The sequence below is a fragment of the Trachinotus anak genome, unplaced genomic scaffold (genome assembly GCF_046630095.1).
Source record: "Trachinotus anak isolate AG129_WGS33_773 ecotype Australia unplaced genomic scaffold, CSIRO_AGI_Tana_v1 ptg000005l, whole genome shotgun sequence".
NCBI classification, from domain to species: domain Eukaryota; kingdom Metazoa; phylum Chordata; class Actinopteri; order Carangiformes; family Carangidae; genus Trachinotus; species Trachinotus anak.
Window position 1 is genome coordinate 16,938,779 of NW_027273856.1, and position 25,491 is coordinate 16,964,269.

The 25,491-nt window shown below is 42.2% G+C and overlaps 1 protein-coding gene across 3 annotated transcripts in view; it reads left to right on the forward strand.

Moving 5' to 3' along the window:
• Positions 1-4,477: 4,477 nt before the first annotated feature.
• The window catches only part of snap25a (synaptosome associated protein 25a), a 35,843-nt gene continuing 14,829 nt past the window's right edge, over positions 4,478-25,491 (forward strand). The window contains exons 1-3 of one of the 3 annotated variants that reach the window (XM_071478612.1): positions 4,478-4,655; positions 20,525-20,668; positions 22,578-22,619. In XM_071478612.1, coding sequence (XP_071334713.1) covers positions 20,597-20,668; positions 22,578-22,619 — 114 coding nt within the window. In that variant the 5' untranslated portion in view covers positions 4,478-4,655; positions 20,525-20,596. The remainder of the gene's footprint in view (positions 4,656-20,524; positions 20,669-22,577; positions 22,620-25,491) is intronic. The other 2 variants (XM_071478610.1, XM_071478611.1) reach the window with 2 other exon arrangements.

Consider the following 25,491-nt stretch of genomic DNA (forward strand, 5'->3'; position numbering starts at 1 on the left):
ATTTCAAAAAGAGATTCTGTGAAATGTTGAAGTAAATCTGAGTCTTGGAGATTGGAGAGTAATATTACCATAACAAAGCATTTAGCAGTTTTTTATGAAGGAGTTGGGGCCCATCAAAACAGAGCTACAAGGAAAATGATTTGATCATTTTGCTCTGTATCAATAGCAATTAACCAGTATGATGTATTCTTGTATGACATACAGTAGCTTCTTGTATTGTGAAACAGCTGTGGTGGGCCATCTTGACTTGAAAACCTGCTAACTACAAATTAATTAGTCTGGGTTTCAGGGATGAGTGTCAGACCCCCTGAATAATCTAAAGCAGTGATTCCCAACCTTTTCCATGTCATGGCCCATTTGAAAATCTCAGAAATGTTGGTGGCCCACATCCAACACCGAGGCCAAATTATGTTTTCTCAGAGCACTTTATTTTGATGATAATGATCGAACATTCAGGATTGAACTGAAACCAGGGGAAGCTCAATTTTTTATTTTTGTTTGACAGTGAGAGATCACTTGTCTTTTCACCATCTGTCTCTTGACTCTCTTTCCTTATGATTCTTCCTGTTGCTAACCAGATATCCATTTAGATTTATAGCCATGGATTTAATCTTTTAGTGAGCAATCCGACTGAGATAGCAAATAAGTATACGATGTGGTCCGGCTAGCGACAACATAAAAGTTCTTAACATTGGCTTATCACAGTGACAGGAGAAAGGAGTTATTTTGCAAATGATTTGTCGGCCCACAGGTTGGGAATCACTGATCTTAAGGCTCACTAAAAGACATTTTAACCTCGTGGTAAACTTAATGAATACTTGTAATACTGCAGGATAACAACTAAAGGACTAAAACCATTAAAACCCCACATTAAACAACTAAATAATCTGAATAATAATCTGGTATCTTTACAGCTATTTTAAAGTTATTTTCACTCTAAATGTGCAACATCGGCCATTTTAAGAGAAAACTACTGTGGTCTACACTTACCAAGGACTTCATTAGGAACACCACACTAATACTGGTAGGGCCTGTCTTCAGCCTCAACACAGTCTCAGTTTTTCATGGCATGGGCTCCACAGGATGTTGGAAACTTTCCTTTGAGATTCTGCTCCATGTTGAAAGACTGCATCACATCATTTTTCTGCAGATTTGTCAGCTACACATTCTCCTGTTCTACCACATCCCAAAGGTTTTCTACTGGATTCAGATCTAGAGACTGTGGAGGTCACTAAAGTTCACTGACCCCACTGTCATGATCATGAAACCAGTTTGAGATGTCCTTTGCTCTGTGACATGGAGCTTTATCTTGCTGGAAGTAGCCATTAGAAGATGGTAAACTGTGGCCATAAAGGGATGAACAGGGTCAGTATCAACACTCAGAGAGGCTGTGGTATTCAAGCCTTGATTAATTGGAATTAAGGGTCTCAAACTGTGACAACAAAACATCCCCACACCATTACACCACCACCACAGCCTGGACTGCGGGTCCATGGATTCATGTTGTTGATGCCAAATTCTGGCCCTGCCATCTGTGTACCTGAGAAAAAAAATCCAGATTCATCAGAGCAGTTTATTTTTTCGAGTTTCAGCTGTCCAGTCTTGTTGACCCTGTGTCCACTGCAGCCTCAGATTTCCGGTCTTCTGCTGTTGAAGCTCATCTGCCTTAAGGTTGGACGTGTTCATTCAGATACTTTTCTGCTCACGACACTTATAAAGAGTGATTATCTGAGTTACTGTAGCCTTTCTGTCCTTTCTCCTCTGACCTCTCATCAACAAGGTGTTTATTTCCACAGAGCTGCTGCACACTGGATGCTTTTGTTTTTGGCTCCATTCTGAGTGATAAATCTAGAAAAATATCAGCATTTTTTCCCATTCTGATGTTTGATGCGAGTATTAACTGAAGCTCCTGACCTTTATCTGCAGGATTTGATGCATTGCAGTGCTGACACCTGTTTGGATGATTCGACAGTTTCATGAATAAGCAGGTGTTCCTAATAAAGTGCTTGGTGAGTGTATTTGCCACCTGTTTCTCCCGACATTGCCTTATCAAACATATAAAATATAATGAGCTAATTAAGCCCATATGAGCACATTTTGCTCATGTCAATGACCACAGTATTATCAAAGTCTGTTACTGTGGCTAAAATCTGACCAGTGATCAGAACATTCACCCTAGCACAGTCTATTAACTGTGGAATTAAATGATGTGTTGTGTATTGTGCAGGTACACATGCACCTGTCCCAGAGACCCTTAGAGGCCCTTAAACCTCAGTTTGGACAACTCATCTACTCTAACCTAATTATGCATGGTTCCTCTTGCCTCCCTTCAAGCAGAACCACAATTCTCCACTTCCATCTGTTCTTAATTTGGTTTGTTATACTCCTGTAATATTGTTTTAGAGGAGAGTGAATGAATGAGAGACCTGTAGATTCATTCTCCTCACTTTCTTCACACACACACACACACACTCACACGTGTACACAGGTCTAATCACACCTACAACACAATATACACACATACTTTCCTCGCAGACATACATGGAGTCTGTACGCACACTCTCTCTCCTCTCTTCTCCTCTGGCTTCCCTCTCCAAATGGATTTTTCATGCAGAGTTATCATTATCATTAATTTAGGAGACAGGTTCGCTTCAGAGCAATTGAAGACACATTTGTTACAGTGCCAAGCAGAGGCAGCTGCTGGAGGAGAAGAGAGAGGGGACATTCCCACGATGCAGAGTGCACATATGATCCAGTGTGGACGTGCTGAGAAAACATCAATCGATCTCATTTTAGATGTTTCAGAAAGAAGCGGTATTCTGCAGGAGGTCAGGCCATCTGTCTGTTCTGAATGACTGACAGGGGAAATGTGATGAATGACAGGTTTTGCTGATATGTGGGCCTGTAAAGCTCATTGAATCAACAGTATATGACACTGAGCTACATAAAAATATCAACTTAAAAAGGTTTAAGTCCAAACAAGAAGGAAAAACCTTAAAGGAAAAGGCTGGTGATATCTTATATTTTTTCTTATTGTCAACAAACCCATGTATTAATCCATCTGTCTGTACTTCCTGGCTCCCCCACCCAGTCTGTTGCTCCCCGCTGAAGATGTCAAGTCACAAATACAAACATATACCTTGATTATTAAAAGAGGCTGCCACCCAATGCTTTTAATCATTCTCAGACAACAACAGAGCTATATGGCACAGAGGAATAAGCTATATCAGGCTTTGGATACACACACTCACACACACAGTACTTATGACTAGTGCCAACACATTGTTTGTTTTGGTCTTTTCATGGATCTGTTAATAATAAGAAATAAATATCACCCTTTTTGTTTTTTAAAACCTTGGCCTTACCCATGAAAGAATCTGTTCTTCACAACAGACCTGTAATTATTTTTAATATATGTTCATCTCTGTCTATCGGACCCTAAAAATGTTCTCAAAGGTCATTAGGACTGGAATACAACTGGTGAATACACTGTATACATGCTAGACCTTGTATAATGTCTTCTAGTCACTGCTCTTACATGAAAATGCATGAAATCACTAACTAGCTCCGTGGCTGTCACCATAGCCAGATTAATCTCTGGTTTTCTGTGAGATCATCTGATAAAACAAATATGCAACATTTGAGCACAGTATCAACTGTAATAATGAAGGGCATGAAAAACTTGCCCTCACAATCAAGTTGTAAAATGCCACCCACCACTTTATTATGTCGGTGTAGATTGTGCTTTAGTGGTGCATATTCCCATATTCCTAAACAATTAATCAAATTAACCAAGATCCATCACCACACAGAGGCTCAGGGGGCCCAGTGGGTGGGGTTGGGGCTGTAGGGCAGTTGCCCACTTTGCCTGATTAGTAATCCATCCTTGGATGCCACAGACACTGTCACATCAATCACTGAGACATGATTACTCATACTGATGGAAAATGTCTATGACAAGGCTTTAATTTTAAATTTTGTAAAGATGTTGCCATTAAAATCCCACTGATACTGAATGGGAGATCACCTTGGTGCACAGGTTACTTTTACTGGAATATGGACACATTTTATTCTGCTGTGTAATGAACTTGTTCCTATGACATTGTTAAAAAAAAAAAAAAAGTGCAAGTGGCAAGAACCAGATGCCTGAAGCCAAGATGAACCTGCCAGCAGTCTGTATTAATATACAGTAACACTGATAATCATGAATAATGTACAGTGGGGTATCTGCATCCTACTTATAGACTGAGGCCTATATCCAGTCTGCATGTAGTATATCTAGCATGACTTCGCTTAGATGTAAAACATACAACAGCAGCATTTCAAAAACATCTAAAATATTCAGTTGTTGTTTTGCTATCCGTGCAGCTGCCCATTATAACAAAGACTTTTTGAAGTCTCTCTCTCTCTCTCTCTCTCTCTGTTTCTGACAGATATCTATTAAAAGCTGCTGATGACGTCAAAAGTGTCCGCCATCTTTGACTGGAGCTGCACCGCTTTACCCCCATTGAAGAAGAAGTGAGGAGGACTCAGCCGACGCGCAGTGCCTTTGCAGCATCGCAGTCATATACAGAGACAGACTGGTATCGGTTTGCTGTTGATATAAGCAGGCATTTCCTCCCATACTGACTGCGGGGCACCGACAGCAGGCACAGGTAAGACTCGGGACGTTTTCTCCTCCCTTTTTACCACTTTTATTTCTCTCTTTTTGCTCGTCGAAGCGGCAGATGTTTGGTGTTTGTGAAACGTGAGCGGCGGACCTGTGTTTTCTCTCAGCCCATGAGATGCTTCTGGGTTTTATTTCTATTCGGGAGGATTTTCAGCTGTGTTTGTGGGTAAATGAAGGAAGAGGGGAAAGCAGGCAGCGAAGGCGATGCGTGAGCTCCCAGTGGGTCGCGGAGAGGATGGGTGCGCTGCGCTATAATGCGTATGTGCGGCGTGGGCGTTTTCAGTGTTTCAGCACCGTGGACAGCGGCAGGGAGGTGAACTGGACATCCCAGCAGGTCTCATCTGGGTCCAAACACCGCATTGTTGAGAGGGCGAGGGGGGGTTATTTTAGCCATACCCCCCCCCCCCCATCTATTTTAGAGGGGATTGCTCTCTTATAAACCAGTGTCGTGGCTGAGTGAGAGCCTCTCTTCCCGCCTCCGAGCTGCAGCAGCGGGCAGACTGCTGATGTCGCAGCAACACGGTGAAACATGCATCAATCTGTCGCACACATGTCAGCCGGGGGGGCGGGGGGGGGGCACAGCAACTAAAACAGCATCACGGCTGATTTGTGATCTGACTGAGAGAATGTCATGTAATAGTAAACTGCGCCATGGTGAGGTCGGTGGGTGGAAGGAGGGTAGCCGATATAAACAGCAGGGAGGGTGGGGGGGTGAAGCATGATCCAGCTCCGTGAATGCGCCTCTTCCTTTTATTTTTTATTTCTTTTGTTTTTTACGCAGTAGGCCACCTTCGCATCACTGGCGGCCACATTTACGTGACCGAGGCATGAAGGGAGCTCGGAAATATCCCGGTGGTGGAGAGGTGGGCGGGGGTTTTTACAGGCGAGAGACGGGGGAGAAGAGCGCCGGGGAGGACCGCGGTGAAACCCGCACTATGACACCCAACGCCCCCCCTCCCCTTCTCCTCCTCCTCTCCTCCTCCTCCTCCACCTCAGCATCCCATCCAGCCGTCTCCGTAGCGACGCGCATAACTGTCAGTGAGCCCCGCAAGCGCTGTCTGTCAGTCCCGCATGTCGCACAGTGGCTGAGTGGTTTGGTTTGCTGGATTTATGATGCGGGGCATTGAGCTACCTACACACTTCATATCAATCTCATGTGACCTTATTACCCATGTAGAAAGCACGCAGGAGCAGTGGAGACCGGGTTAGGGTGGCGATAACGTGGTGTGGAGGTGTTGGTGACAGTGGAAGGACTGTGTGCGGTGGACTGACGCCCTGCGCTGCCGGTCACGCACGGCGCACATTACCATGTCTGCTGTGAGAGGTGTCCGAGCCTCGTCGCTCACACATAGAGACTTGATTGCTGGTCATCCCGGGGTTTGACGATGCGGCAGAGCAGATGCTGAGGTCGTGTTGATCTCTGGCGCATCTGGAATTGTTTAATACCACCACATGTGGCGGTGGGCTGGCTGGCTGACTGATGGTCACTGACAGATGCCTTCACTTGAGCTTGTTGCCACATCACTGTGTATCTTGCAATGGGCACTACTGCATGAATAGACCGTTATATTTACCACAAGATGTCCTCCGATCACATTCCTTCAGTGGGCCTGTGGTGATTTTTTATGACCTTAAAATAGTAGATTTTATTTTAAAGGCAGAAGGAAACAGAAATATGAGTTCATATAGAAGAAAGAGAGCCCCTACAGCCTTTGAACTCTGACAGCTGTGCATTCATGACAATGGCAGATTATAGCCTGCAGTATAAAGAGCAAAGTAAAGCCCCCCAAGGATGCTCCAGTTGCCATGACCGCTATACCATATCGCATTATGCGGCTTGCACTGTTTGGACTGCAGAGAGAGGGAGAGAGAGAGAGAGACAGAAACGGGGAGGGGGTGGAGGTGGTGGGAGGGGGTGTCAGGCCTGTGCTGCACACACTGTGAAGGGGCTGCTCTCTGGATAAATGGTGACTCACGACACCATCACCATCCACTGTTTGTTCCTCAGAAACACCCTGGCCGTTGTTCATTTGACAGGGGCACTTTCACACACGCTGCTGTATTGTGCAGCTCTGAAATGGAGCTAAAGCCTCTGTGATCGATGCTGGTGAATACTGAGCTGGCTGGCTGCGCATTGCGTGCTTTGGCGCAGGTATATTTGTTTCTCTATCTAGCAGCTCTTCTTTCCTCAATCTTACAGACTCAGGCTCTCAGCCTTAACAGGCCCAACTGTTCGTCTCATGTCTGCCTATGTACAACCAACTGTACACAATATCCTCATGCTGCAGCATCTTACACTGTGTCACTTTGATCTTAAATGAAACAAGTCATATTTGACAGTCTGAGGGATCTTTGGCATTTCTCCAACTGTGGCTCTGCAGACTGGATGAGCTGCTGAAATGTTATATCAGATACCTTTAGTATTGTTTATGTTTCACACCCCAGTCATTTACAAGAAAAGGTGCTGTTTTTCCTTCACGTGGTCGATGTTTCATTCAAGAGAAAACGTCATGTTTCACTCCACAAATGACTGACAACACAGCAAGGACAGCAAGGAGGTTAGCTTCTGACTGCAACTAAATGTGGATAAAATGACTGCATCTGCTTGAGGTAAAACAGAAACATTCATACTTCTTAACTCAAGGACATTTATAAAGTGCCCTTGAGCAAAAGAACTAGGCCCGCTGCCTCCTTCGTGAAGTGGTCTTGATGTGAACTAAAAGCCGACTGCGGTTGTTTCTCTCAGTTCAGGATTTAGCTGCACGACAAACAAAATCATCCTCATGGACTCAGCAGAGCTTGTTATGCTGCTGTCGCATTTAGCAACTCTGAGATATGCTGAATGATTCCCTGTGGTGGTCAAAGTTGCTGTTTTTTCTCTCCTTATTTCTGAATAGTGAAGCCTATTCTGGGCCCTGCTCTTGTCCAGAGCCAGAGGAGACGTGACTGTTCTGTCTGAGGTTACAACAAGGGATTATGAGACATCATAACAGAGGTTATTTACTTTTTAGGATATTTTATTTTGCACACAGCAAAGTCACTGTGTGCTCGAGAAGTGTATCATCAATAGATAAGAGTCTCTCCTGAGTTTTTTCTTGTGGTCAGTACATCTCAAGTGGATGGGCTTCACTGTTTGCTTTCATGACAAAATCCAGTACATGGCTTCAGCTTTGAAATTAAACAGTTGTCAGGCTCAGATATTACACTTATTATACAGCTACGTACGAAAATATTTTACCAAGGTCTAAACATTACAAAGGAATTGTAAATACACAATAACTGTGGAACAGATGACAGAAACAGAGAGGCTTCTCAACAAACCAGTTAATTAACGCTGCATTTTTTTAAAGGAAAAGTCAAACGTTTTTGGAAGTGAGTTTATTCCCTGTCTCATCAAGAGTTAAATGAGAAGATTGATACCACTCTCGTGTCTGTTTATTAAATGTCAAGATAAGTAAGCTAAGCTAACAGGCAGGGGAACTGTTAACCTATCTCTGTCCAGACATAACAAAATGCGTCAACCAGCCAGAGATATAAACCAGATATGATATGTTTACTAGTGAGCTTTAGAGGTGGTGGTAGGAGACTTTTGTCACCTCGGGACAGGGCTGTCTCCCTCTGTTTCCAGTCTTTAAGCTAAGCTAAGCTAACCAAGCTGCTGGCGGTAGCTTCATATTTAGCGTAAAGCCTTGAGAGTGGTATCAGTCTGCTCATTTAACCCTCAGTAAGACAGTGAATAAGCGTTTTTCCCAAAATGTCCCATTTCCCTAAAGTGCTTCAAAGGAAACAGGAAGGAGAGAGTGTTTTCTTTTTGCAGTGGGAGTGTGACCTACTTGACAGCAACAGCTAAGCAGCAGCAAAAATGGCAAGTCAGGCAGTCAGGTTTTTCTTTTTTTTTTTGTTTTTGTGTCCAGTCAGCTCGCATGGGACGACTTCTCACTTTCTTGGAGACACTCTGCATGTAAACAAAAACAGAGAAACAAAATGGCCGCTCCTGAGGCCTCAAGACTGTGGCAACGCACGCAGAGAAAACGCAGTGGTGCATTTCTTCTCTCACCGAACCACATCATGAAGACTTTCTTCTCTACTTTCACTACGACACACCACTAATTTGCAGATTTTATTAGACAGAGATGGTTATTGGATTTATTTTCATTCAGCTATACTGTCTTTCAGTGTTTGGGACGTTATGTTTTCTAAAACTAGTCAGGCTTTATGTTGGGTAGTTAAATAGTTATTAATGGAGACAGGTAGAAGGTATGAGCAGCACACCTGTCATGAGTCTTTTCATGCTCACACAGAAGCAAGACTTCTCTAAATTTAGTTTCATTTATCTTACCTCAGTTGTACCCTCTCTCAGAAAGTGATGTGTTTAATATTATCTCCCAAGTGATGGTCGCTTGCTTTTGAAGCTTTTCTGGAACCAAAAATAAAAAAATCCTCCATGATTTTACCTTTTAAAGACACATTTATGAGACAGTCACCAGTGAGGCCCATCCACCGTACTGTCAGGCTCTGTCATCGTTCTGCCATCTGTCCTCTCTCCTGCTCTCTCAGGGTTAGATTATTATTCTTTTGATTAATGAAATGAATTTTAGGCAGAGAAAATGATTAGAAAGAGAAGGGAAGGAGAGAGAGAGAGAAGATGGAAACAGGGAGAGTATAAATAATGCCAAAGTGAATAATTGCCAGGATGATTCATTTGAAGAAATAGTGTGTATGTTATCTATGTGAAAATGGCAAAAATGTCTCATATACAGATCGTTGCTGCTCGTAAAATGATCCTAATTATACATATATTAAATTCCACAAAATAGCCAGAAATCAGAAGTAGCTATACTAATGTATGTCCAGAAATAAACTTTGGGTGTCAGATTGTGCTATGGCAAGCTGCCACAGTACAATCACTTGTATGTGTGCGTGTGTAGGATATGATGCAGCCTGCTTCGGTTTCACATTGATCTGTAGCTTCAATCATATCATTCTGACCTCCAGCATTAGCCGTGGCTTCAGCTGTGTTGTATTGTAAAGCATCTCTACACAACTAAAGCTTCCATTTCCAGAATAAAAGCACGTATAGACATCTTATCCCGGCATCAATGGAGCATGAAGTCACCAATTTATCTGCTCGGGTCAACATGAATACGCCCTCTGTGCTCTACATTACATGGGTCTGGTTTGTGTGCTCAGGTGCAGGGACAATACGACTGTATCAGTCTTCTGCAAACACGACACTGTGTGGTCTGTGGGGATGGTTTTAGTTCAAGGATTAGTGGAGTGTGGTGTGTGTGGTGTTTTTTTGGTGATGTTGCTGTAGATCTGTTCGTTGGGCTGGGTAATTTATGATGCTGCAGTGCAGCTGACCACAGTTGTTGGTGCAGGTCAGCCTCTGCAATGCTTTTACATAGACCTTTAACAGTCTGGTATGTGTCAGAGCATTAGCATTCAGAGGATGTTTGATTTTTGATTTTTACCTATCAAACAATACACATGCGCTATTACTGCATGACAGTCAGTATGAAGACTGCATGCATTATGGGGCAAAATGGCATGGTGGGATGTATTATGTATTAGGCATCTGATTTGACGTAGTAATACATTTGTTTTTAGCTATGCAGTCACCACACAGGGTATCAAACCTATCAGTTTCTCATGCTTAACAGTGAATTTTAACATGTTTATTATTGTGCTGGTGAAAATGAATCCATGATCTGCTGCATTAATGTCTGTGTACTGTGTATATAAAGTCTTAAACTGCCCTGTGAGCAGAACAGAGTATCAGTATTAGTGATTCTTTTACTTCTATGATTGTACACTCAATATCCTTGGGTTAAATGATAGATGGACTGCATTTATACAGTGCTTTTCTAGTCTTAATAATCATTATACACTCACACTCACACACCAATGCTCACTGATGGTGCTTTTAGGGTTCAGTAACTTGCCCAAGGACAATAAGACACAAGGACTCAAACCAGCGACCCTCCGATTAATGGACGACCCTCCCCCGCTCTACCTTCTGGGCCTCACTCTAGATGGATCTTTGCGGACTTTGGATTCTGAAAACTGCTCTGGCATTTATTACCTTTTTTTTACTTTTTATAAACCAAGCAGTTAACCTTTTTTCAGCATCAATAATTTTTGCTGCATATAAATATTGTTAATTAAAAATATTAAATATTAGAAAACATCAAAAGGAAGACAACAGAGGTGTAATTTGATATTTTTGTTTGTATTCTTTCAGAAACTTTTTCTCTTCCTCTGAGTGCAACTAATTGCTTTTTAATGTCTTTGTTTTTATGACTTCTCAAATATTTAACAGGCTCTTATGTGACACTGAAGTGGCCCGGCTACTGAGGCCCATGACCATGAATGAAGTAGAGAAAAATTGAATGTGTCCTGTTGGACTGTAAATTAAACTTCTGGGCTTCACTAATTGGATTTTTTGCTAGAGTCTCATGTCATAACCCTCCAGTGTATAAATATGCTCCAAGCCAAAAAGCAAAGGCGTAATCAAAGTCATCAATATTGATTAGGGTATAACAGATTGACGGTGTTTTACTGTTGCATTGCTAAAACATCAGGGACTGTGCCTTTTCACTTGAACGTTTCCTGCCCGTCAAACATGCAGACATAAAAAGGACATCTGCTGCATTTTTCACCCGGAGAGCCTTCACATCTCTCCCCCTGACATTTATTACCTTGTAAAACACGAGAGGTTGTGCTTCTAATTCCAAACCAGGCTGTGGCGGCCTGTGCAGAAATTGCTTGGTTGATCTAATGTTCATCTGTACCACCAACCTCCTAAACCCCCACCCCTGCCCCATCTGAACCCATGTCGTGTTTTGCTTGTCAAACGTCTCCATGGTCCTCTAGCAGCCAAATCATCACAGCTACATGTTAATAGATGCAGCTCTGGTTGCTCCCATGAGTGGACAGATGATGAAACCCCTCTCATACACAGAAACCACAAAGGTGACTGTGAGCGCGGAGCTGAAGGGCGTTGGCAGCGCTCATACTTGTGTGGTGTGCTGTGAATACTGAATTATGGCCTCATTTTATTCTCTTTTTCATCCCTCTTTGTGTGAGCTCTCATCCTCCTGCAGTAGCTTAAAATAAACACGTCAGTCTGCACCACTGAGATCTTCTTGTCTTGTCTGCCCATGTGTTGTCCTCTCTGCTCTGCTCTCAGCTGGCTGATAAGGAGCCATACAGCTCAGCACCAGTGAGGAGAGGGATGAGGGGGGGAAATCACCAGACTTGCCCTTGTCTTCACCCTCAGACTATCTGGTCTCTATTAGCAAATGCAGCCGCAACGCCTCCTCCAAGAGACGATAAATAGGATGATGACATTGTTTACGGCAGTTTTTACATTAACATACACACAGGTCATCGTGTGGCTATCCCTCAAGCTGCTTAGAGCAGGCGGTCACTCTGGAAAGAGAGAGTTTATGAGAGTAGGTGTGTGACTGGAATACCAAGTGACCAACATCTATTCATGTAGTTTGGGCCCAACACTTCCAGAAAGCTGTAAACTGTAAGTTGCAGCGTCCATGAACAACACTCACTCTCCATGCTGATGAGAAACTAATAAACCCAAGGACCAACTTGTCTGTCAGAGGCTCCTTAAACACTTCAGAAACCACAGTACACAGCTCCAACAGTAATTTCCCACAGTAACATCCTTTGTCTGCCTTGCTCTATTGTAAATAGCTTAGTAAACTGCCATGGGCAGGGATGAGATGTGTCTTGTTGGATTTAAATGTGTGTTGTGTAACATGCCTTGTGGGATATTGTGAATAGATTATGTCTGAATGTTCTGAATGTTTGTATTTCTGTACATAGAGAGCACAGTATATGAGATCTTCACCAACCCAGTGGTTATGACTGTGATCACCATGATCCAGTCATACATTAGGGAATTTATTCATACATTCCTCTATATTGTAAAGCTGTCTCTGCTGCCTAGTGAAACAGACTGCTTTGGCATCTCTTCATATTTCCCAAAGTTGACGATAATAAGGCAAATATTCTTATTCTGAATTCAAACCCCATGTTCTGTAATCATATTCAGCTAATATAATAGAAGTTAAAGAAAAACATTCAGACATATGACGGAAGAACTAGTGAATTTTTTAAAACTCTGTCTGTTAATAACTACTTGTAAATGAACAAGTTAGTGTATTTAAAGGAGCTATTTGTTAGTTTAGCTATTGCTACATGGCTAACATTAGCATTAACAGCTGTTTACTTACCAGTCTAGTAGAAATGTTGCGTTCAGCATCAAACTTCATTCCTCTCATGGAAAGCAACACTCTTGATCAACTCAGCACTCATTGTTATCTCTTTTCTCTATCACATCCTTTCTCCTACTGAAGTTAGCACGCTAACCAGCTAGCCTCGTAAAATACAATGATGGCCGAAGCTCCTGTCAAGTGCCAATCACCACCACCTGCTCTCAGCAAGAAACCACATTCGGCAGCAGAGAAAACTTAAAAGCAGCTGCTTTAAGTACTGAGCATCTTCAGCCAGGCTAGCGGTGCTTTAAGCTAACTTAGGTATGCTAACATGGTTACGGTGACAATGCTAACATGCTAATGTTTGGCAGGTATAATGTTTAACATGTTCACCGTTTTAATTTAGCTTGTTAGCATGCTTACATTTGCTAACATTTGACCAACCCTATAAAGCCATGTTGCTGGCTTGACTAAAATAACTAAAACTGGCTAAAAGTGATCAAATGCTTCCTGATTAATGTTGTCGTGATCAAGTAGTGGACAAATAGTTTCACCTCTACCTCCTTAACCTGCTTCTCCCTCTGTTGCTCACCTTCATTTCATCTCTGTAAGGTCATAACACAGTTTTTGAAGTGCTGTCCTGTCTGAAGCAGTTAGCTTGCACTGTTATGATCCTCTGCCTCCTGCTCTTTAGCCACGTGTTTCTGAGATGTAAATGGCTTCACTGGGGCCGGATGAATAAGTGATGGGGTTTTGGACTCCTCAGGTCAATATTGCAGGGCAGGCCGCTGGGATGTCGGTTCAGCACTTAATGCTAGCTCCCCTGTGGAGAGAGAGCTGCCGCTGTAGCGACACTTGGGCTTGTTGAGGTAACTGTTATTCAGGCTCGTTCTGGTTCCTGGAAAGGTAGCGTCATCTTTTTGTCATGGTTATCATGTGCTGAAACTTCCAGACAAAAAAGCCTTTCACATACAAGACGGATTGTAGATTACAGAATTATTTATTGTTCTGTCAAGCTGCAAAATGGCTGCTGCAGTTTTTACTGCATTAGATATCATTTTACATTAACAGTGTCATCTGTAGAGAAATGACAGTTCAGCTATGTCAGTTTAAAAGGGAACGCCCACCCGATCCATTTCAGTTCAGTGCTTTTGTTACTACAGTCCTCTGTAAGGAGTGATAACAGCCGTACCAAGTGAAGTGAAGCTATTTTACATAACAAGATTTATTTTTACAAGGCCAATTCATATCAATCTTTCATCTGGTGCTGTAGCCACATAGCTAATTTTAAACTGCCCAGCCTTAAGATGACCTTTATTTTCAGCTGTTACAGCTTGAACGTAGTGTTCATGTTTATCTAGCTCTGAATTCAAATCATGAGCTGGTGATGTAGAGCAGAATCAAAATACGCATAAGGGAGGCTCTCTTTCATCCTTATCAGCTCGAGAGATATTTTTAAAACTGGCTAAGTGTATCCATCACACTTGAGCGATGTTTCACAATTATCAGTGTGTTGTGTGACATACAACCCCACATTTCCATCAAAGATCTGACGTTAAGAAGATGTTAAAAAGATAGAAGGAAAGAGAAATGTTGATGACAGACGATGAGAGACGAAGAATCTGAAACTAAAATTGGAAAGCAAACAAAATGGCAGCCAACACACACACAGACACACACACACACGTTCATATACTTTTAGAGCCAGAGAAGAAAGAAACACACATCCAACTCTATATGCATGAAGCAGCGAAAAACAAAGATCTATTGTGTCTCTTGCCACAAGGCACAACAAAGCTCTACAGTATCTCACCCACATGGCAATATGTCTGTCTTGGTCAGACGAAAATAGACCATAAAAACGTCTGTTTCGTAACAATGATAGCACAAAATGCACAGACGTAGCCTCAATTTTGTAATTTTTCCTCATAAATTGCATTGTAAAAATGAAAAAGGAGCTACACTATGTAATGTATGAATGGATGGAACATGATTTGTGTTAACTGGGGATACCATACTACTTCTTAATGTCAGATTGAGTCAAATACTTCTGGATACATTATGTGGTTGGCGGTTGCAGGTGTGGTCAAGTCCAAGTTTTACAGAGGAAAAGAGGAAGAAAAAAGACAAGATGTAAAAATGGACAGAGGAGATGAGAGAGATTAAAGGAGAGGGAGAGGAGGAGAAGAAATGAGAGAGAGTTGAGGTGGAGCAGATGGTGGGGGCTGGTAATATTCTCCAGGTAGATGTGATTGGACAGGGTATGAAATATGCCATCCTCCAGGAGGGAGTGTGAGGGGAATGGAAATAAGGGCATTTTCATATCTTTGGTTATTGTTCCCATGGTGATTACACCCAAGGTAGTAAACAGGGTGATGGATGGATGGATGGATGGATGGACATGGTATTAAACATTCATTTTTGCCACACAGAGTGCAGTACAGTACATATATGCAGGTATTAGCCATGTTTTATCGCTCAAGCAATCTTTCCAAATACTGCTGATGGATGTGCAGTGTTCTGCCTTTTTCCAGTAATTGCCTTGAAATCTGTGGTAACTACAACGCAAGTCATATATCACAGCACCTTTTCTACAGTGCCATAAATTAAATCATGCTTCTAATCAGCAAACCTCACTCTGCCACAGTCCTCAGGGCAACATGGATGTAATAAAGTGTGTGTATATGCCTGCATGTACAGGACAGTGGGTACTTAGATGGGTTTGTGTGTTTAGTGCACCATGCTACAGCCTAGTTGTGTGATTTTAATAACTTTGAGCATGATTTTTTTTTCCGTCGAGCTTTCCTGTCCCTGGTTTTTATTACCTTCCTGTTTAATTCAGGACAAAAGGTCACGGTGCTTACCATTTCCTGCCATAAATGTCAGAATCAGAGTAACACATGATGACAAGGTGACACAAACTCAGGGGCATAGGGTGTGTTGGTGTGTGTGTCAACACACAGCAGCAGACACACAAAGGTGGGTGAGGACCTATACAGTATGGCTGTTGATTTCCTTTCACATCTCCCTGAAATCCTGTGTGTTAACAAATGGACCGAGGCAGCTGTGAGCCAGATGTTCGGTGATGTTACACTGTGTTAATTACCTAAAGGATTCAGTCAGTGTCTATAGCATTCCTTACACTGACAGATGGAAAGCAATATGCAGTACATTAGTCTGTTTGGGAGTACACATAAGTGGATTACTGTAGTCTGATTACAAGATAAAGTGATTACTGTTGCTGTTAGAATTAAGTAATGTCGTTTATTTGAGTGGGCAGTGTAGATTTTCCTAGTTACCACCAGTTTGTAGCACATTATATTGGTATAATTCTACGATCTATTGCAGCTTTAGTGTGTAAAAACATATTATATTAGGTGTTATGATGAATATAGTACATGCACACTAGAGGCCCTCCTTCAACTGGATCAAGGATTTGTCCAGGCAGAAGTTTATTATCCTCAGCCAAACTGCTGGCAGACAGAGGACTTTCTGTGAGTGATTAAAAATTAAGTATTTCTCAGATGGGCTCCAAAACGTTTAATCAGATGGGAATCTCCAGACAAATGAGTTTCCTTTGAGAGGGAGCGTTTGATGGCTGACAGGGCGGCCTGCTGGTTAAAGATTCTCATAACTCAAAGGTCACAGTTTGGTTCTAGTAATGGTGTCTCTCAAAGGCATTTAACTCTTTCAGGTGGTCTCTACCTGTTCTGTCTCTATATCCATGTATATGAATACCTTGTTATTGCTTTACAGGATCAGTGACTGTTGGTCTGGGGGAAAAACAGATTTGATGCAATTCCTCATTTGCTACCTTTTGGGTGACATCAGAGTTAATTAGCTTAGACACCTCTTAAAATGACTCCTTCATTTGTTTTAATTGACACTGGTTGAGCACCTTGTAATTTTGCACTCCAGCTGAACACAGAGCTTCCTGTCAGTGCATGAACAAATGGAGCCTGCTCAAGTGTCATCACATGACCTCGAGCCTGAGTCATTCACTGAAGAAGCAGCAACAACAGATATATTGTTGGAAGCTCCAGGAAGTGAACCTTTAGTTTCCACTTTTAATCAACTTCCTTCAAATCTGCATGTTACTCCTCATTTCTGTAATTATGAACGACTCTACTCGCTGATCTGGCTCAACTAATTACTGTAAATGTTTCATTGTGTAATTACGCTGCTGTTTAATATCATCTGTCTTCAACCATTTTATAATCAGGGCTCTTCTTCTGGGATCATTTTTGCAGCTTTGCCAGTCTGCATGATGGTGATCATGAATATAATCGGACCCCAAAAACATGCACACAGATGAATGCATTGATTATAAAAACGTGTTCTTATGTAACACCTACTCCACCAGTATTTTGTGTCTTTCCTGATGATGAAATTGGTCCGGTGCTGAAACAGGCAGTGCTGAGGGCAGCTAAGATGCGAAATGTGAAGCTTGTAATTGAGATGTAAAGTAAAAGGTCAGAGTGGCCTGTTAAAACTTAATTGCCTGAATTTAGTTACGTAACTGAACAGGCAGGGACGCAGCCCTCTCTTCCTCCAGCCAGTCGTTCTAAAGTGTTTTTCGATTCGGTTCAGACATTAAGGACGGCACAGTCCAGTCTGAGGTTTATATAACCCAACATGGCTGCTGCTTTTGTGAAGCGATGCAGGAGAGCGAGAGGAAAAGAGAGAGGGAGAGGCACGTGAGGAAAGCAGAGCAGGGAGAGAGGGAATAAACATGATGCATAAATATAAAATAAAAAGCACTGAACTATCTCTGATTCAACATACAAATTGTATCTGTAATAGTGGACGGATCTATATAAACTGGCCGCTACAAATGCTCTAATAAAAAGCAGCAGGACTTTTTTGATACAGCCATCGATCAACAGACGTAAACATGACTGAATCCATCCTCGCAGATGAATGTAGATGGATCTATATACCACCCAGGGAGGCTTTAATGATTCAGACCGTGATGCGCTGTGTGATAGTGCCATAAAAAAATTTTTTTTTTAAATGCCTTCATATGCTGTATGTGCTGTGATTGTGTGTGGCCAGCAGATGTTGTTGTGAACATCTCTGGACACACGAGCGGATGAAGCAAACACACAGGGTACATGAGGACCTCTGTGGCAGAACGTCAACCAGATTGATCGCTAAGTCACCATGATGAGACACGTCAGGTGGGCGAAGCCGTCTGTCCGACAAGAAACACTGACTCTCGCCATGTACTCGATCAGTGTTCACCTGACATCTTACTGTGGATTTGGACAGTTTGGGACTGTAATATTTTGTGGTTGTGGTGATGGAGGATAATGTGACTGTAAACTACCATATGAGTTTGAGATTTTTAGTGACATTATGAGCAGTTGTAGTTGTTGTTGCCCCACAGCATCTTTACAAGCAACACATTTACTGCCTTACCAATAAATTTTACCATTACATACAGAAATGGGAGTAGCACCTCATAAAAATACATTAATATAGCCTCATTTGCAAGTGAAGTTTGTATGTTTGTTCCCTCTAAAGTAAAAGTATGACCTGATTTAAATGTAACTAAAGAAAGCTTGTAGTGTCAGGCAATACTGAGGAAATCAGTCTGCTGCCTGTTTTTTTTCTCCACCATGTTGTTGCTAACTCCCACTCTTGCACTGCAGAGGGTGGAGACCCAACAACCATTAGGAGGGCTGTGACAAAGTCAAGATGCCATCACACCCACCACTGCTAAATGAACTTGGGGGAGAAAGAAACAAGCAACAAACACTGACATATTGTCACTTTACTATGCTGATGGGGCAAACTGTTTACATTTGCACATACAGCAGATACAGAGCAGCGGGGAAATATCTGCCTCTTTGTGGCAGCTAAATGTGTTCACCAGATAATTTTCTTCACCACAAGTGACACCTTTTCCATGCATGTAGTCATGTGATCCAGTGTTAACATAAAAATATTGACATGGCCAACTTAAACTGCAGTTTGCTTATCAAGTTGACAATGGTTAAAATGTTGTGTTCCTGTCCATCCGACAAATTCAAATCTAATACTGACTCACATTCAACTCCTGAAAAAAATATCAGAGTCTTGTTGGATGGTTGACTTTCTTTACCAGCCTCACTGCTATTAAGTGCTTAAAGGATATTATTCACTCAATTTGTCTGAACTTATTTGAAGTAGGTTCCTATGGTTTCAAATGTGAGGTTGAGAGCTATGACCCTCCAAAACAATGGACCAAAAGAGTGTAAAACCTCTGTGGAGCTGCAGTTTGGTGTTGATTCTCAGTGGGATTGGCACTACTAGTGGCTTTGTCATATTTCCATCATTTGATTCAGTGTTAATGTCAAAAATATCTCTTAATGAAGCTTTATTGATGCGCATATTGTCTTTTTATTTCCCTGAAGATATGTGTAAAACATATGCTCCCTCTTTTCAACCCAGTATCCAGTCATTCATCATTATTTCCCCCTGGACACTAAAGGTTATAATTGTAACAGGATTGTCTCTTAGCCAGGAAACTGTTGAGAGGAATTATATTTGATTCTTCTGAGGTTTCAATTATTTGTCAAGCTAAACTCAGATGCTAGTTTGTGTGGATGTGTTGTAGACATATCCACTGATAATCTCTAACTCATCTGACACATGACAAATTGTTTCAAGATCATCTTTAGAGTGAGCTCCCAGTAATCCTACATCTGCAGCTGCCCCGCTGTTTGTCTGGTGATACTCGTGTCTCGTGAGCCACAGAGGGTAGGGAAGGATCACAGCTACAGGGCTAACAGGCTGTTTGTGTCTCTCTGTGGCTAATCCTCCAAAATCCCAGTCAACCCTGTGTGTCTGAGACCAGCATTCCTCTGCAAACATCAGTCGCCTTTTCCCTTCGCATTCACTCCCCAACGAACAAACACTGCTGCTGCAAGAGCTTCTTAATCCTCCATTATACCACCTGCAACAGTAAACCGAGACTTGGGAGACAGCAGCTCCCAAATGGCAACCCCCCTTGGTTTCATTTGTTTTTTTGTATGACTTTTATTAATATGGTCCAATTTTATTTGGCCTATTCGTTGCATGCCACGCTTTTTTGTTCTCTCATTTTGCAGAATACGTTTCACATTTTGTACCTTTGGCTTTTAGCTGCTGTTGTTATTATTCAGGGCGACTGGATGCCAGTGAGCCACTTTGCTCAAGGGCATCTTGACAGGACACACAATGATGGATGATATATAACCTGCATGGATAAACAAGATTGACTTGCTTTTGAATTTCTCAATTATTAATTGAGTTTGTCATGAATAAGTCATAAAGCAATTAGCAACCCTAATCAATACATTTTCGGTCAACATTGGGTCGCCTCAGCCCCCAGTCGAATGCTGCTGCTGGTTCTTCTGGCTAATCCTTTGTTTACTGGTACCAACTGTTCAGAGAGCTCAGAGAGAGGGGCATGCAAGTATGATGTTGTGGGTGTGAATCCTGCGAGTGATTACCGGCACATGTTCGCTCTTTGACAAAACAGCAGTCACACATCAGATTATCCAAATTGTCCAAAGTCTGGAGACTGTTTGTTTTTCACTGGACTCATCTATCCATCCTAAAAGCGTTTGTTTATATTTTGTCTCTCTTCCAGCCCTCCCCGGATTCCCACTAGGATCTTCTCTTCCTTGTTGGAGACCTTCTCCACCCCTCACATCCAGCAGCCATGGCAGATGACGCAGACATGCGCAATGAGTTGTCAGACATGCAGCAACGCGCTGACCAGCTTGCCGATGAGGTGAGAACAGTACGCTCGCTGCATCACGGCTGTTTGACTTATGATGACATAAAGATGTGCACATTCACGCATACTGACTCACACAGACCTGACCTGAGCACAGTCAAATAATCTGAGCATGGATGAAGAATATAAAGAGTAGAAAATAGTTATATGAACTGTTTTTAGTGAAAACATTTTTTTAATTCAATTTTCCAAATGTAAAAGTTATTTAAGCAAATAAAAGCCTCGGTGCACTGTCATAATATGAAAGATGTTTTAAACCATAACCTCACAATGATTTTAAAACAGTTACAGAAGAGCTGCTTAAATCCTTGAATGCATAATAATAGAAATGATACAACACAATGTTATTGTCTGCCTTGGGCTGTATGTGTGTGTGTTTGTGTGTTTGTGTGTTTGTGTGTGTGTGTGTGTGTGTGTGTGTGTGTGTGTGTGTGTGTGTGTGTGTGTGTGTGTGTGTGTGTGTGTGTGTGTGTGTGTGTGTGTGTGTGCAGGCGATTTCACAGAATACTGCGTGGTAACATCTTGAGTATGTGTTTGTGTATATATATCTGATTTAAAAGACACAAATGTGCAAATCTGATTGTGTGAATGCATCTGTGTTCATGTGTAGGAATGTGCTACAGCCTCTGAGTGTGTGTGTGTGTGTGTGTGTGTGTGTTCAGAGAGAGAAAGTCTCAGTCATGGCCCAGAGCAGATCAGCCCACACCCCTCCAGCTTCACATATGACTCACACTGGCACAGCTGAGCAGAATATTAAACACTCACACACACACACACACACACACACAAACACACACACACACACACACACACATGCGTGAACATAGGGAATGCACAAAATGGCGGTGTCAGAATAACAGTTTTCGCCTCTGTTGCATTGACTTACACAAGCTCTCAGATCCTCAGAGAGGACAACAGCTCATGTAAAACCACGTCAGATCAAAGAATATGAGGAGAAGCTGTAATTTAGCAGCGCAGCTGTGTTACGGCGGCTTGACTGCAGATGACAATAAAAAAAAAAAGATGAAAGACTGAGCAAAGATGAGCTGAAAAGAAGGAAGAACAGAAAGAAGACTGGCTACATTAAAGATGGCCGCTCACTCTAAAGCTGAGCCCCATTCGATTCCTTACCCAACCCCCCCCCCTTCTTCAACCCCCACCGCTCCGGGAGAGTGGCCGTGCTTGCAGCGAGCACAGCGAGGCGAAGCTGTGTCATTGTAAGAAGGACGAGATATCACAGAGCGCCATCCCTGCCGAGTGGCTCCCGCCAGCAAGCTCTGCAGCCTCACGCTTGTTAGAGAGGGAGTCGAAACGTGCAGCTACATATCTATCACCACACAGGCTAATAATAGACATCCAGCAGTTAGGGAGCAAGGGACAGAGAGGAGGGATTTTTTTTTAAAGAATGTAGTTATTTTTATTGACAGAGCTGCTGTATTCTTGAGTAATTCACTGGTGAGTTATTAGATCTCAAACCTGCCTTGAAGCACTTCAGATTCAGTTTAATTATTCAAGTGATTCCTAATGTGAAAATAAACTTCTTAGAAATCAGCCTCTGCTGCTGCTACCTTCAAATTTCCCATCATAAGGTCGGACGTACTCAATACTCAAAGTGCAGACAGTCTGCCTCTGTGAGTTCATGTTGAGTTCATGTCGATAAATGTCAGATATTGATCCTTTTCATGTCCTGCTGACTGTACAGATTGACTCCACTTTGTTGTGATACATGCTCGCTTATGCTCAACTCAATGACCATACACACACACACACGATTGAATAGGTTTATTTGCTATCCACTCCAGATGTAACACAGCTTGTAAAAACCCCTCTTTGATGACAACAGTATGTCTGAATGTGTCCTGTTCTCAGAGGGAAACTAATCATATCTTTTATTTGTCCACAGTCACTGGAGAGCACTCGTCGTATGCTGCAGCTGGTGGAAGAGGTAAGAAAAACCCATAGCACTCTGAATCATGGCACCGCGCTGGTGCTAAAGTTTAATTTGTCATCACAAAACTCAGACAAAATATGACACAGTAAGAATAGGAAGTGAATGCAGTGACACTGGAAGTTGCCATCTCTGATTTACTTTGGGTGAAGTTCTGCTGCACAGCACCAACTGATTTACTGTTTATTGTGTCAGAGGGAAGAAATTGCTGCATCGAGTCCTGGGTTTAATCAGGGAATTAACTTTTGAAAAGGAAAAACTGCTGCACCCTGTTAAATCATACGGCTTTAGTGGTTTGAACATTATAGCTATGAGGCTACTTCATTTTGTGACTGTCTTATAATTGTGTTACTGCTATTGAAATTTTCATTTCAGTAATTTGGTAAGGGAAAAGTGACTCCAACAGTGAATTGGTATAGTTACAACAAATGTTCATATTTTGTGCATAGTTGGTATTTTGAGCCATTAATACGTAGACGTTTACAGACAATTTACAAATTCAAATAAATTCTTTAGTCGTGCTTTCACTGTAAATTTGAGGGAGCCAGCATCAGCAGGACAGTTTTACACAAAGTCCACATTATTCTCTGTGTTCAACAAAGAACTACAGTCCACAATAACTGTTTGATAGAGGAGCTCAGTATGTGGCGACACACATGAAGCACGCCAGAGGAGGACAGTTCTGCTGTTTGTCCTACAGGAGCAGAGCTGACTGTGTCCTGGTACAGTGAGGACAGTGAGAATCTCCTTGTTTTATCCTCAGACACATGGGCCCACTCAGTAAACCTGTAACAGGTAGCTAAAAAATGTAATTCAGCTGGTCTACATCACAGAAAAACGTAATGATTTAACAAGAATGAGACTTTATTTCTTCTTACAACAGAGGTGCACAAACTGAAAATAAGTTAACACCGTTGGGATGTTGTGTCTCACACTGATTTGGGACAATAACAGGTCAGTGACTTGGCTAACACTGAGTTCAGTATCTTGGCAGACACTCTTATTTGCTATCTGCAGCTTGGTGAGGAGACTGATTCCACTGTTGAGTCAGGAACCATTAGCTTAGCACAAAGACTGGAGGCAGGGGGAAACCACTCGCCCCCTTTGTCCAGTTTTAAAAAATCCACTTACCAGAACAGAAGAGCTCAGATGTGAACACATTATGTCTCATTCATTTAATATGTACAAAAAACAAGGCTTTTTGGCTGAGTGCAGTTTGCAGTTAGCTGTTTCATTTATAAGGGGAGTCATATCAACCTTTTTCAGTAAGAAAACAAAGCATATTTCTGAGAGAGTCAATCAATTTCCCAACATTATTATTATCAATAGTTTTTTTAGGATCTTGAGCCAAGTCTGTATCTCAATCCACAATAGCATTTTGTGGACTTGTGGTTCTTGAAGTGGGGGTCCAGGAGTCTTTGAGGGGGTTCCTGTGGGCCCCAGCAAAAAACGAATAATAGATTTTCACTATAATTCCATCAATAAGCAACACAATCACAAGTTTCATGGTTTCAAACACTTTGTATAATAAAACATCCAAAAGAAAAAATCTTGTCAGATGGGGGTCCGTGGTCTAATTTATGTCCGTTCAGGTCCTTGAGGTGAAAAAGTTTGAGAACCACTATTCTAGACAATAAAAGCTTTTGTAGATGACTTAATGACAGACTGCTTCTGGTCCAGGTGATGAGTTTCTGGCCACTTGACTCATTTCTGACACCACTGAATCTAAAGTCAAGAGCTGGCTTTAACACACGCTGTATTATTCTGTTCTAAGTGCCTGAGTCCATTAGTCCTGTCAGGCAGGACTGAGCGAAGCATGAGTCAACTGAGTGATGGCGTGAATAACACATTATAGGAAATGAACTAACGTCAGAGAGAGAGGATGCACACACACATTTTTATTTACTCATGTAACATTCATGCCAATAAATAATACTGTAATAAACTGAGGGTGAAAGATGAGGAGAAAGAGAAACGGAAAGGATGAGAGCGACACGCCAGAGAGCAGACGGAGGGAAGGAGGGAATAAAAGAGAGAGCGAAGGGTAGAAAAGGCATGGACAGCTGGGGGGTGGGGCAGTCTGACAAGCTCCCGGTGCACATCTCAAGGTCATATTGATCATCAGTCGACATATCTCACGGCGCAGCTCCTCCCCTACGACTGTACTGCGGGTGGAGTGGTACAGAAGGAGGGAGGCAGAGGAAGAGGAGAAAGTTTGCAGCTCCTACAGTTGAATAGACGGTCAGAGACTGAGGGGAGGGGAGAAAACCGGAGAGGGGAGCCTGAGGGGGCTGAAAGAAATGCACAGTGAATACAATCCTTATTAAAAAATAATCTCAGAGAGGAGACAGTGATAGCTCGCCACTACTGGAAACATCACTGGGTGAGAAAATGGAGGAAATGAGGAAGACAGTCATCAGTTCAGTGATTATGTAAGTCATTCCTCCTGCTTTGATGAAAATGAACACAGGAAGAGTGGCTTCATTAACAAATTGCTTTGGATGCCATTACCACACAAATAGCTAATGTGAAGCTGGAATTCACTGGACTGTAGATAACATCCAGTGGCATTCATGAGATCATTCAGGATTTCTCTTATCAGATCTTAACTTCAGAGATGTGTGGTAATATGACAGCAAAAGCACCATAGCAACAATTTCAGATGTTTTTTCAATATTTTTGTCTATATTTGCCCCTCTGCAGTATATAAAATGTAATCTGTCCACTGGGTTTGAAATAGTAACCTCCATTGAACCATCTCCAGTCCTGAGTGGGATCACGGGTGATTCCTCTTTCCCAGAGGGCACATTTCGACTTCTCTGGAATATCTCTGGGACAGAGGCTTGCTGGATTACAGAATAATTGCTCC